The sequence below is a fragment of the Dipteris shenzhenensis genome, chromosome 5, assembly GCF_047967505.1.
Source record: "Dipteris shenzhenensis isolate YYH24624 ecotype China chromosome 5, Dip_SZ_1.0, whole genome shotgun sequence".
NCBI lineage: Eukaryota > Viridiplantae > Streptophyta > Polypodiopsida > Gleicheniales > Dipteridaceae > Dipteris > Dipteris shenzhenensis.
Genome location: NC_141600.1, coordinates 36671495 through 36686133, shown reverse-complemented (window position 1 = coordinate 36686133; position 14639 = coordinate 36671495). Strand labels below are relative to the sequence as shown.

The 14639-nt window shown below is 43.7% G+C and overlaps 1 protein-coding gene across 7 annotated transcripts in view; it reads left to right on the top strand.

Moving 5' to 3' along the window:
- LOC147901967 (uncharacterized) overlaps nt 1–14639 on the top strand; it is a 96732-nt gene that overhangs the window by 21292 nt on the left and 60801 nt on the right. For all 7 annotated transcript variants that reach the window (XM_087374587.1, XM_087374592.1, XM_087374588.1 and 4 more), the window contains 5 exons: nt 4107–4205; nt 4362–4523; nt 4702–4947; nt 5096–5220; nt 5320–5441. In XM_087374587.1, the coding sequence (XP_087230713.1) occupies nt 4107–4205; nt 4362–4523; nt 4702–4947; nt 5096–5220; nt 5320–5441 (754 nt within the window). The remainder of the gene's footprint in view (nt 1–4106; nt 4206–4361; nt 4524–4701; nt 4948–5095; nt 5221–5319; nt 5442–14639) is intronic.

The following is a 14639-nucleotide window of genomic DNA, read 5'->3' as shown; positions in this document are numbered from 1 at the left end:
TGGCTGGTGGGGCGAGATCTCCATGAGTAAGTCTCCTCCGAAAAGCTACCATCATCCTGGATCGTCTGGAGATGAAGCGGCGAGTACGTCCCCTATGTAACAAGATCCTGCGGAGAGAGAGAGAGAGTTTTTTGGAAGTTTTTGTTTCTTGACTTGCTTGTTTATTTTTGCTTAAGTCACCTGCTTCGTTTCTTCTTTATTTCTTGTTTTCATTCTCTTTTGTTTATTTGACGTATTTTAGTAAGCACTGGGTTTGCCCAAGAGACTCCGCGGGTCTTTAGAAACCCAGTATAGTTGCTTATGCTTGGGCACTGATGACGACATAAGTGTTGCTTTGCTTGCTAAGTATGTCTTCCTTTCGCTTTTCATAAAAGTTTTTGTTTACCTCTTTTTTCTTCTCTTTCATTTTCTCTTTTATTTTCTTTGTAGATTTTTGATCTTTAGAACAACAAATTTTCTAAATTTGTATGATTGGACTTATTCTAGTCTTACAAAGGTATATATAATAGTACAAAGCATTCAACTATAAGCTATAGCCTATGTATGGATTTCAGCCTAGCACTCCACCATCCTCGGGGCTTGAGGGAGAAAGGGTACAAGTGGCTAAATACATTTTCCAAAGCATTAGAGTTGAAGCATGCCTAGGAAAGTATTACAAAAGCTCAAGATAGAGCTGAAAGTTATGTCAATCCACTTAGGGAAAAGTGGGATTCAAAGAAGATGAAGAAAGTTCAGTTGAGAGTAACCGAGTCCTCTCAAATTCAAAAGACTGATGAATGTCCTAGTTTGCCTTTAAGATATTGTGGTCCATATTCAATAGTTCAGAGGATTAGTGAGCCTGCTTACAAGTTAGTCTTACTAGAAGGATTGTAGATTGCATCAAGCATTTCATGTTAGTGGCTTGACGAAAACAGCTTCTTGTAGACTTATTAAACATTCAGTGCTTCCACATGAGCTGGAAAGGATTTGGATGTCAATGAGCCATATAGCTATTCAAGAATATTTAGCGAAGTGGAAGGATGGTTTTGAAGAGAACGCTACTTGGGAAAGTGTAAGCAGTCTTGTTAGGTGGTTTCTTAACATTGTTGCCGAGGACATGAACTCTTCTTAAGGGGGAGGAAATGCCACATCAATGATAGTATGGTGCAACATTACCCCTTGAGGAAGGCCTTGTTTCAGGAAGATAGGAATAAGACAGTGGTAGTTGCTAGGCTTCAGTAGCCTAATGGCGGGCTTAAGTGGCTTAAAGGCTGGCTAGTGCCTAGTTAGGAAGTTAGGACAATTATTACTAGTCCTAAGTCTTAGGTGTACTAAGTGTCCTAAGTGGACCAGTGCATTTATAGGAAGTGACCATTGGGTTTAAGGGTGGCAGGTCTAGTATGGTGACTCTTGCTTGATCTGCTGTGGCTGGGTGGTGAATCTCCTATTGTAGTCATTTGTTGAGAGTATGAGTGTTCCAACTGAGTGGGTTTGGAAGGAGATTATATAGCCCAAGACAGTTGGTTAGCAGAGGCTGGTCAGCAGCCTATTTTGACAGGTCAGTGGAGTCTACAGGAGGGGTCAGCAGCAAGTCAGGGTCGGCCAGAGCTGGCTGCTGGTCAGCCTTTTCCAAGAGGGTGGGGGCATCAGCCTCACCTATAAAAGGGCCCATTGGTTGACAAGCAATCTCAGAGCAGTTCAGGTGTGTCCACTCAGCCAATGAACCTTAGAGCAAGCATGCAGTAGAAGGAGAAGGACCAGCAGGTGCAGGATCAGATCCACACCCAATTCGGGGGACACATCTGACAGTATCTTTGGATGCAGATGTGAGATACCGCTTGCAGGTATCTTGTACTTTGTATTGTCACTGCTTTGTGGAGCTTTATACACAGGGTGTTTTGCTGCCTGCTTGCTGAGAACATCTCTTAAGATCTGTGGGTGTTAAAGTTTGCAATACCTCTTTATACACATCTTCTCTTGGTATGAACTTGAGTGATAGTGATTGGGGTAGTATTTTCTGCTTTGGTGGTAAATCCATAATAAACTTGTCATGCCTCTGGGTTATCCAACATGGCATCAGATCCAGAAGTCCTATGACATTGAGTTTCATCGTTCGTTAGTATCGTCTTTCTAGTTCTTCAGGTGTATGGCTTTACACATGCCTATTTTAAACTTAGTGGAGAATGGCAAGCTGGATGGACCTATTTATCCTATTTGGAAGGTGAAAGTACGGAGCCATTTGATGGCTAGGAAGATTTGGAAGGTCATTACAGGTATGGAACTGAAGTCCAAGCTTTGGATACCTTAGGTGAAGTCATTCAGCCTGCAGACCTGGGTGCAGAGGAAGAATGGGAGGATATTGCCGTTGAAGCTTGGACAATCCTTTGAGATACGTATGAAACAAAAAATGTGGCAAGGATTCTTTTATTCTAGAACCAATTGTTCACAATGCTAATAAGGAGATCTTGTTCAGGAGCACTTGATAATTGTGAAGGTAATCAGGGATCCATTAGTAGTGGTTGGTCGTATGCTAGATGCTTCTGAGCTGGCCATGCTTGTATCGAATATGTTGCCCGAGCGTACACATATGAAGCACTCAAAGGAAGTAGTAATCCTAAACTAGTCCATAGGTATCATTCGCCTTAAAGGGGAATAAGGTGGGCTCGACATATACCTATGATCTGAAGCTGGCACCTTAAAGGGTGATAAGATGGCTCGACCTGTAGCCTATGATTTGAAACTGGCACCTACATCCAGAATAGTTAATGTTGTCCATGTCTCACTGCCCAATAGACACAAAGGGGCCTAACACATATGCCAATGAAGAGCGTTATCCATGGAAGATGCAGGTCAACTTCAGTATACATCTAAGAAGATTCTGGGTTTCAGAGAACTCATTTTGAGGAGTGGGGTTATTGTGGAATTTATGGAAGCTGTCATTGGGGATTATTGCGCAGAATTGCATCCTATTCAGATCACAGCTGCTGTTCATCTACTCAGGGAAGCTTACTGATTCCTATGGCTGCAACCCTTCTTTGTTTTATCATCTTAGGTTCTTGTTTTGAGGACAACTGTTCTCTCTGTAACATAATACATTAGCAGCTTCTATTGTTGCCATAAATAGGTAGAGCTCATTCTGTGGATAGTTGTAGAATGCTCCTTTTTGTTGTTTGGGATTCAGGGTTATAGATATAGGGTATCTTAGCTTGTGGCTGTGTATGTTTGCCATGTGGCATGATACATCCGCGTGTCATATATAGAATAACACCACCATTATATGTGTATTGATGCCCATGTCTAGTACCTTACAAGGCCTAGGGTCCATTTGCCACAGCATCTTGGAATAAATTACCACATTCACTGCAATTTTCAGATAATAATCAAGTGCTCTCTCTCAACCCTAGTGCTTTCTCTCCAACTAAACCAGCTTCTTCTCTCTTTCCTGCGCCCCCTTCCTCTTCTTACTCGCCTGATTTTCTCTCCCTCCTTCAGCTAGTCTTACACAAAGAACATGCCATACACCTCTCCATGCTAATTAATTTGAGGGAGTGTGAAAGATAGGTCCAGAGATGAGGGTGATTGATAGACCCCTCAAAGGAGGAACTTCAAGAATCTTGGTAAAAGGTGGATTATTGCAGAAATCTAGTTTGGGAGAATCAATTGAGGAAGATGCCTTGCTGGAGAATGTCCTCTTTGATGGGCCATTCAAGCAAGCCTATCTGTGTTATGGGGATTTTCAGATCAAACTATCTGCTGATTAAAAAGTGTATTCTACAAGGATGCCTTGAGTGAAACTGGGAAGAATGTGAGTACAAATAGACAACTTCATGGACATGCTAGAGCTACTAGCATTCAGCATGAGTGAACTTCATCTCCTGACTAATATAGATTTGTATGAGTATGCAGATATGAGCGAATGTGTGTGAGAACCATCATGAAGTGTTTAGGCATGCCTTACTAAAGAATCCTTGCTATATGTGATGCAGTGATTGTTTGTAATCATGTGGGGTAACTACCTAAGATTGAAAACTGCAGTTGTACAGCATGAGTGCGTGGTCGTCTATTCAGCGAACTGAAAATATTTGAGTATTCTTTTGACACAGTTTTCGTTTTTACTGTCTGTGCAGGAGATGCAAGAGTTTTTGAAAGATTTGAAACAGTGGGAACATCGAGTAAAGGAAAAAGATAAGAAACTCAAGATCGGATCTGAACATGAAGAAGTCTCGGTACTATCCTATGTTTTGATTGCGATGGTTTTCTTTGGATCATACCTTTGGTCTCCTAAGGCAAAATATTTCAATGACGACCATTGAGCAATTATGCCTGTTAAGTCTCTCAAGCCAGGATTTCACTTGCTCATCATACATTGCTTTGAAGTGCAGAAAATTCCACCCATTCGAGGGCATGCTGACAGAATGTCTTCAACAACCAAACTGCCAACAAAAACAGCAGCCTTGAGTGAAAGGATGAATGTAGAAAGCACATCTACAACAGCCACAAGACACACCTATGATTACCATAATAAATGGGACAAATTTGATGTGGTAGATTTTCACTTAATGTTGTGTTTGTTTCTAGTAAAGGATGCTTGATATGTTTTGCAATCATAAGTTGTAAGAGCCATGAACTTTATTTTGAAGATATATATGAAGGGGATTTGCATGGGGGCAGTTCAGAGCTACAATGTCTTCAAGAGTCTATTAAATGTTTGGTGTTTGGTAGGAAACTGCACTCAGAGAAGCAGATGCAGACGATGTAACTAAGTTAAGATCTGGAAAGGTAACTGGGAAGAAGACTCAACTCAGTGCAAACATGCAGAATCAGATAGGAGGTACAAGACAGGCTCCTGTCCCTAAGCCCATCCCTCAGGCAGATCAAGGATTGGCAGGTTTGGGCACCATAGATAAGCTCTCCGGTGCTTTTAAATCATCAGAGTCCTTTCCAGATGCAACTTCAGAGAAAGAATTGGTGAGGATATGTTACACTGTCTGTATTATTCCCACATCAAGCATCAGCAAGACAAATGAAATCCTTCATTTCATGGAAAGAAATGAGCTCCTTCATGTTGGCTTTGTTTTTTGAGAATTTCTTTTGACAACATCCTTTTTTTCGGCAGGGTAATAAGTATTTCAAAGAGAAAAAGTTTGTTCAAGCTATTGATTGTTATTCTCGAAGCATAGCCTTGCAACCATCTGCTGTGGCATTTGCAAATAGAGCTATGGCATTTATGAAGATAAGGAGGTCTGCCAATAATCTTCTGGAAGTCTCAACCTAAGTCTAAGGTAAATAATGGTGTGTCTATCTTTAACACAGGTTTTATGAAATTTGTATTGGGGCCAGGTTTAACGAAGCTGAAGTAGATTGTACAGAAGCTATTGCTTTAGATGACCGATATGTTAAGGCATATTCACGAAGAGGCACAGCAAGGAAAGAACTAGGAAACTTTTTAGCAGCAGTTGAAGGTAACCAGCTCTCTTCTTTTCTTGAAGATTGTCAAGAAGTAGCAACTTTGCAGGGGCATAATTCATAAGTTTGCCCTTTTGTGATTGTCTTTGACTGCACCTGAAGATGAGTTCTCAGTTAAACCTTTCGACCAGCATGGATTCTGGATACTTTTTTTAAAAGATTGGTTTTTTTTTTTTGATTGGTTACCTTATGGAAAATTTTATGAATACGTGGAAATCCAAGATGTTGCTCAGTTTTTTACAAGGTGTTTGTATCAAGGGATGCATCCAATAATTAGCTGGTCTTTGAGAAACTTAATCAGAATCTGGTTCATTTTGAAGACTCAATTTTTTTTTTGTGACGTGCCTATAAACTCATAGCCTAACCTCAAATAGTTTTTAAAAAGGGAGTGTATTTTGCTTCCAGAGGCTTCTATGAGGTGCATTTATCAGATGCTTCATGCAACAGAGGCTTCTTGAGTTCTCTCCCCTGTTTTATGGGAAGCAGATGGTACATTGCTATGCCCTGGTCCCCAAACAAGGATTATCAAAGTCTTATACGACATCATTGTCCTGTATGGGTTGAGGTTGTTAACTTCTCGGACTATATGCGTGAAGAGTTGCGTGGCCTGGTTGCTTCTTTGGGACAGGTCATTTGTCCTCCACGGCCCATGGGAAACCGTAACAGGTTATGCATTCTCTGGGACACTGATACACCCACCCCTCCTTCTATTGCAGTGGAAGTTGAGGGAGTGCAATTGGGAAAATAGTATTTTGAATTGAAGTGGGGCGTGTTTGCAGGAGCTTGTTTTGCCTGCCACAAGTTTGGGCATCTAGCCTCTGAATGCCTAATGGTTCTGCATCAGCCTCCTCCCAATGCCTTGCCGCCCCAAACACGGGAAATGAATGAGAATTTGCAAGCTAAGACAGCAAATAGAAATGGAGCAAAGAATGCCAAACCAATCAATCAAGTGCAGTCACTTGCTGGAAAGGAAAAAGATAAAGGAAAAGAGAAGATGAAGGAATCTGCAGGGATTGATCAGGATGGTTTTCAACGACCTAAGAAGGTGGTTGTATTGAAGCAACGCCCCCTTCAATCTCGTCAATGGGATGCTTCTTCTCCCTCACCCGGACAGGCTTCTACTTCAGCTCCTATCCTTCAAAATTGGGTGGGGGTACTAAAGAAGGGCATCCCCATATGTGATTCAGAAGAAGGGGAAAATGCTGTGTCTTTCATGGATCATGAAGGAATGCAGCCCATGCAGGCAGAGGCTTTGCCTCTTTGATGTCTTGTTTTATTCTGGTACTTTCTTGTATATACCTCTCTCATGCCCCAAACACTTAAGTGCTTTACATATAATGTACAGAGCCTCTGCAATGTCTCCAAGTGGAGGCTTTTATGGAATTATGTACATAAAATGCAGCCAGATATTGTTTGTTTGCAAGAACATAATCAACACTCCATGGTTGGTCATCATGATTATTTTGGCGGTTATGATATATATTATGCTGGTACCACTACCTACTCAGGTGTACGCATACTGGTTAGACATGAGCTGAAACCTTAGTTAGCCTTCAATGACAGCAGTGGCAGATGGATGGTCATACAATGTAATGTCAATGGTGATATTCTTGAGTTTGCATCAGTTTATGCTTCCCAGACCTCTGCCATGAGGGCTTCATTATGGGATTCTTTATGCAGATATCCATGGAGATCCAATGCATTCATCTGTGGAGATTTTAATAATTCCCCTCTACCAAGAGATAACACCACTTCAAGATCTCATATGCTATCATTGGAAAGGCAGAAATGGGATAGCATGCTTCTTTCTTGCAGGCTGAAGATTTATGGCTGCTTCTCCAAGGGTCAGTGGCTGGATATACTTTTCATCATAATGCACTTCCAACATACTGGGCAAGGCTTGGCAGATGGTATTTGTTTTACCCACAACAATTTGCAGATTTTAGCCCTCATCTCTTTATAGATTTCTCATTGGGCTTGTCAGATCATGCCCCATTGTGGATGAATTTGCAGCTTGGCATGCCTCTAGATGATTTGCCACCCCTTTCCAGTAGATTATTGCATGTTAATCAGGCTTATTTCCGGCATCACTATTTTCAGCAAATGATTAGACTTGCAATTCATCCCTTGCCTTTGCATGCCCGGGAGGACATGAATTATGCTTGGGACAGTTTTGTCTCTCGTATGCAGAATGTCATTAGGGAGTATGGCAACTGGCATATGACTAAATGGAGGAATGAGGTTAAATGGGCAAAAAGGACAGCACAACAATTGACTGAATTTTCTCAGTTAAGGCCTCTCTCTGATTCAGAAAATGATACCCTATCACATGCTCAGATTAAATTGACTGTTAATGATCAGAGGAAATTGCAACAAATGGCAGATCAGGGCAAGAATGAAGCCCCTCATGGATAAGGGCTGCTCATCAAAAGGCTTTTTCCAGGGCTTGCATGCTACTCGAAAGAAAAACTCATGTCTAAGGGTAAGGGAGCTCGATAGCTCTTGGACACACTCTTTCTCTGATCTCCAAGATGAATGCCAAAATTACTTCTAGAAATTGTTCTCCGCTCTTGGTTCCCCATCAAATCAAATGACTGATGCTAGGACTGAATTCCTTCAATATGTTTCTGGAATAGTGGAAATGGATGATGCTCTTATCTTGGAGAGACCTTTTACTGACACAGAACTTGATAATGCATTGTTCCACCTCAGCAAATACAAGTCCCCTGGTTGGGATGGCCTTACGGTGGAATTTTATATTTCTTTTTGGGATGATTTGAAAGAAGTCCTCTTGCAAATGATCAATGTTGCCTGGCAAGAAAATCAGTTGCCGCACTCTTGGAAGCATGGCATTGTCAAACTTGTGCCCAAAAAACATCTGTGTGACCATATGTCAGATTGGAGTCCTATTACTTTGATGCCTGTAATTTACAAACTCATTGCTAAAATGATTGTGCATAGGCTTCATAGGATACTGGATGCGGGACTTCATCCTCATCAGTATGGGTTTGTGCCGCGAAGACAAATCCATGACAATATATCCAATGCCTTGACTGCAATTGAATATGCTAAGTATTCACATCAAGATGTGCTCATATTGCAGGTAGATATTGCTAAGGCATTTGACACTGTTCAATGGGATTTTATCTCTCAAATCATGACAAAGTTGGGCTTTGGTCCCAAGATAGCAAATGCAATTTACTGGCTTTATTCTGGCTCTACTTCTCAGTGCATTCTTGGGGGTCATCTATCTCGGTCATGGACATTGGGTAGATCAGTTAGACAGGGATGCCCTCTTAGTGCTCTCTTCTATGCCATTGCGACCCATCCCCTTTTAATGTATCTTGATCATCTTACAAACACAGGACAGATGACTGGTCTTAAAATCCCTGGGGCTGCATCTTTTTTGGCACAAGCATATGCTGATGATTCCTTCTTTATGCCATAGAATTCCCCCCGGGAAATTCACATGCTTATGACCCCTCTTTCATTGTATGGTTTGGCAGCGGGATTGCATGTCAATTTTCACAAATCTAAATTACTTCCCCTGAAACAATGTGACTGGCATTCTATTCTTTGGCTAGGTCTGGTGGTGCATTCCAAAGATGTAGTCAGGCATTTGGGATATCCTATAGGATGGCATATCACCAGGAAGCAGCAGCTAAAATGGATCCTCCAAAGACTTCAACATAAACTGGAATACTGGAAAATTTCTACTTGGCCTCTTCATGTCAGGCTCAGAATAGTACAGTCGATTGTAATGTCCTATGTCCAGTTCTATTTGCCTTTGCTGCATTGGTCCTCCAGGGATATTTCAGCCTTTATGTCTCAAGCTATGGAGATGTTATGGAGGACAAAAACTGCTGTGAAAGCATTGAGACTGATGAAGATGGAAATGGTGTGCTCTCCTAGGATGCATGGTGGACTTAATGTCCTGAATATAAGATATCATGTACTTGCAAGGAAGGCGACTATGCTCCATACTTTTTTCCGCCAACAACAGCCATGGACTTGTATGATAGCATCCATGTGTGTCAACATGAGGACTTGTGCTTATGGTCATTGGACTACTGATCATTGGGAGGTTGTCATTGGGAGATTTGTAGGGAAGATACCTGGCTGTCCTTTCTCTACTGCTCTAATACTTGACTGGAAACAAGTACTTTCTAAGGTCAAATGGGCTCCTGATAATTGCTCGGGGACAAACTCAATGAGGAAAGAAAGTATTCATTGGAGTGCCATCTTTGACATTCCACTCGCATTACAGGAACCTGTTCGGGCATACAATCTCATGAAATTGGGAATTAGATACATACATGATGTGGTAGATGATCAGGGCTATGTCTTATCTTTTCCTCAAGCCACTGCTGCCTATGCATTGGGAATACACCATAGGTCTGTATGGAAGAAAATTGCTGATTTGTTACATCCTTTTCTACTTGTTCCTCCTGTGGCTGACACAGACAGGCTTATGGATTGGCAATTGCAACCCTCTGATACATGCACTCATCCTGTTCCTCTTCCTGCCTTGACCTCCATCAAAGCCTACAGGCTTCTTCAGCCTACTCCATGGATTCAGCAATATGCTAATTCTCTGTGGCATATAAGGAAGCCCCTCTCATGGTGATATTATGGAAGTGTAAAATGCCATTGAAACAAAGACTTTTTCTTTGGAGATGTATAACAGGCACATTGTCAGTGGGAGTCACACTTGCCAAACGTCGCATTGCACCATCCACATGTTTAAGATGTCAGGCTCCTTCAAAGACTGTTCTTCATTTGCTTTGGCACTGCCCGTCTTCTAGGAACCTCCTCGGGAGAATTTTAGATCATCTTCGGCTCCGTTTCCCGAGTCACAGATTTGGGAAACATTTCTGGCTCTTTGGCAGATTTATGAGGTCTTTGTCTCAATACTCACTATTTCTCTCTTGGGTGAGATATTGGGCTCTTTGGACAATCTGGAGTGAGCATAATTTGGCATACTTGGGTCGGCAGATTCACAAGTCATATGAATCTTTCTGAGCCTCATTGCGGCAATCCTTATATGATGCCTGCCATGAGGGTGACATGGAAGCTTCTTGCATAGAGCTTTTCTTTTTATGTTTCTGATCTTTGGGATACTCTCCATTTCGGAGACCTCCCATCATGTAAATTTATGAGCATATAAATATACTGCACTGGATATTACTTAAAAAAAAGAGTGTGTGTGTGTGTGTGTGACAGAGAGAGAGAGAGAGAGAGAGAGAGAGAGTGAGAGTAGAGATTAATGTCCATGGGAGACCTTGCGGGCCTATGGGACAAAGTGCACAAAAAAGCGAACTCATACAAGCCTCAGTGGGCTGAAGCAAAGGGTACGCTAGGACCCTTGCTGAGTGCTAGTCTATGCTAATAGAATCATAATCATAATCGTAATCATATCGATCAATCTATCCAGGCGCTGGGACGAAACCGAAGCCTGGTACAGTGATGGCTCTTTGGTGGGCTGCGAAAATGTCTCGTATCTATATCTGTCGAGCTGTCTCATGCTACGGTGGGGGGCGCGGTCTCCTCGCTCTTTGGACTCTTTGGGCTATGTCTAGAGTAAACCCTCGTCTCTGTCGGTCTCCCCTGAGGAAAGCTGTGATAAGTCGGACCTCAATAGAGTGTACTCTGGGGGCTCTCTGTCGCACGTGGTCTCTGCGCCCCTCTCTCGGTGGTACTGTGCCGGCTACTCATCCAGACTGCTCTCGTATTGGCTAGCTCCTCTTCCTCCACTCCACTGTGTCCGGCGGCTGACTCAAATGTATAGAAGTCTGTGATGTGCTGTTGTGCCCGATCACGCTCTATGTCTTGTAGTGGTTTGACCATCCCCTGCTGCTCTCTGATCGGTCATAGAAGTGCCTCCCTGTGTTGCCGCATCTCCATCAGAGAAAGCATGATATAGGCCTGGTCATGGAAATGGATCAGTCGTGACAAAGGACCGAAGCCACTCCCCTCTAGGTAGAGACAGTGGTAGCGTCCCCGAATCTCGTAGCAGGTTGGGCAAACACTTTTCCACGGTCTTGGTTTCAAGAGGTGGAGCGGGACTTTTCCCTTGAAGATAGTCCGGCACATGAAGTATTGGGAGTAGGAGAGACAAGGAACCCCACATCCACAACTATGCGTGAGGTTGATCATGCACAGAACTAGCAGTACCTCAACATCGGGACGGAGGACCAACCTCTACATCTGAAGATAGCTAGTTGGGTTTTGGGAGCATGATTATCTTCTTGCTGCATTAACTGGTTTTTTCCAAGAATATTTGGATGGTCATATAAGGATCTCAAGGGGGTCCCGATTGAGTTGATGGAGCACGGCATAGACTTGTTCTCTAATGCAGACCCAGTGATTAAAAGACCATACGGCATGCATCCGAACTATGGTAAGGAAATGCAAGTTGATATTCAAAAAATGGACTACTCTGATTGGGTCAGTGGAATTGTAATTGTACCCAAAAAAACGACAGGTAAGCTCTGGTGGTGTGTTGACTATTGCTGCCAGAAGATGAGATCGGTTTCTCCTCCCTTTGACGGAGAGGGTGTTAGGGACAGTGGCTGGTCATGCTATATACTCCTTCATGGATGGGTACAACAGCTCTACAACCAAGTTAGAGTGTGAGAGCAGGATCAGTCAAAGACCACCTTTGTTACCCGATGGGGAGCCTATGCTTATAGAATGGGGGACAAAAGAGAGATCACCCGATCAGAAAAGAAGAGGGGAGAAGGACCCGAAGTATAGCCTCATTTGGACGAAGGTGGAGAAGATAGAAGACCGGAGTGTCAAGGCTTGCATATCAACACTCAAGGAAGTATGCAAGATACAAAATACTGAAATTGAATGCCTATGCAAGAAGCTGAGAGGGACCAGAGGAGACGAGCTCTCAAACCTCTGAGCCCAAATGCAAGATGAAATGAAGAAATGGCAAGAGGAGATGCAAACCAAATGGACATGTGAAAAAGGTATAATGTTGCAGGACATGAATTGTGCTCTAGGTGAAAAAACTAGTCATCTGGCCTCTCAGATTGAGATTTTAGAAGCCCAGGTGGCTGCCCTTAAAGATGAGAATGACAAACTGAAGGCAAGTGCACACTGGGAGCGACGTTGACATAGTTTCACTCACCGTGGGGAGCCAGTGGAGATAGTGCAGTCCTACACGTACCTAGGGGCAGTATTTACGGGACCAAGCTTCACAATTACTGATGCCGCCAAAGCACGACCCACACGAGGGAAGGGAGGCCTGACCCGATTAGAGAGACAGTGCTTCCAGGCGCATTTCCAGGATCCACCTACGAAGGGCTAACTTTTTGACACTCTCGTGAGACTAACTGCCATGTATGTAGCACCTTTTTGTGGGAGTGACCTTTCAGCTACTGACTGGAAGGGATTTGAGAGGCTACATGTGATCATGGGGTCTAGGATGATCCGGAGTAAGCCTTCAATCCCCCATCAGATCATGCAGGCAGAGTTCGCCATGACACCTGTCCAGGTGGACGCCCTCTTCCAGACCGTGACGTTTGTCCACAGAGTTTGGGCCCTACCTCAGTGGAGATTACCGAGACTGGGACTCATCTCGACGCATGGCAGAGAGAGGCTTTGATACATCATGGTATGCGTGGGTGTCCAGTTGGTTTGATAGCCACGGTATCCAGATGGATAGGCTCCCCCCCTTTCAGTACAGCTTGGATGCACCACTGGAGCTCCTTCCACATAATGAGATTAACTGTATCATACGGTTAGACTTTCTCCAGCTTCACACATCTCGAGCTTGGGGGGGGGGATCAGGAGTTCCTATCAAGACCCAGTTCTATCATGACCACTTTCTAAGGATATCGGAGTGTGGTCTCATCATCAGGCCCTAGTACCTTGAGGATAGGAGAGTCTCACACGCCTTGCGGATTGCTATCGCACAGATACGAGTCTCGTCCCACTAGTTGCGGATCAAGGTTGGGAGAGTGGCTAGAGAGTAGTAGGTCTGCAGACTATGCACGATGGGGGAGATCGAGACAGAGGAGCATTTTCTATCTGTTTGTCCGGCCTATTATGAGATCCGAGGGCGATACCACTGTCTCTTTCAGGAGATCCTTGGCTTCAGACCACTCACTCGACTGATACATTTCCCCGACCAGGTTTGCATTGGGCTCTACTTGATTGAGATGCGGAGACACAGAGATTCCCTTGTGCGGCAGGCCAGAGATCAGCTACAGTCGATGCCTTAGGACACCGAGCTAGACCGAGCATAGACATGCGTCACTGTTTTTTACGCATCTGAGCCAGCACCAAATGTGAGATTGTGGGGGAGGAGCTCGAGGAGATGAGAGCATTATGGATCAGCAGTGAGGCCCGTCACCACGATGTGGCTAGACGGGAGACACGGAGACCACACATGACATGTGGGACGACCAGAGCATGCATGATTGAGGTTTGACCTATCTCAGCCCTCCTCAGAGGAGACCGTTAGAGACGAGGCATTACTTTAGATGTAGCCCATCGGATACAGAGATCCAGGAGAGCGCGTCCCTCGCCACCGCGGGAGACAGCCTGATAGACACGGATACGTGAGCTCTTTGCATCACATCAGAGGACTACTAGGGAGCCGGGTTATATAGAGCCTCTACATGTACTTGGAGCTTTGGCGCTTAGCTGTTGATTGCTCCTGTTTTTTCCTACTGTGTTTTGTAGTAGCTTTTTGCACATTTGCATTTTAGCACTTAGTACTTAGCAAGGGCCTTAGTGAGCCCTTTGCTTCAGCCCAAAGTGGCTTATATGGGTTACATATATCTTGTTTCTTGTCTCATATACCCGCGAGGTCTCCTGAAGACGTTAGTACACCTTTCTTTCTTTCGTTCTTTCTCTCTAGGTTTCCTCATACTCTCTTCTAACGTGGAATCACCCTTGACATCCTCATCACTTGACATCCTTGACATTCCTTGTCACTCTTCACACACTCTCTCTCTAACTTCTCTCTCTCTCTCTCTCTCTCTCTTTCTCTCTCTCTCTCTCTCTACCTAAAGAACAGAGGATTTGCATGCTCTGTACGTTGAGGGCGGTTGAGACAGAGGAGCATTTTCTCTGTATTTGCATAGCCTATTATGAGATATGGGGATGCCACCACTGTCTCTACTTGGAGGGGAGTGGCTTCGGTCCACTATCATGACTAATCCATTTCCATGACTAGG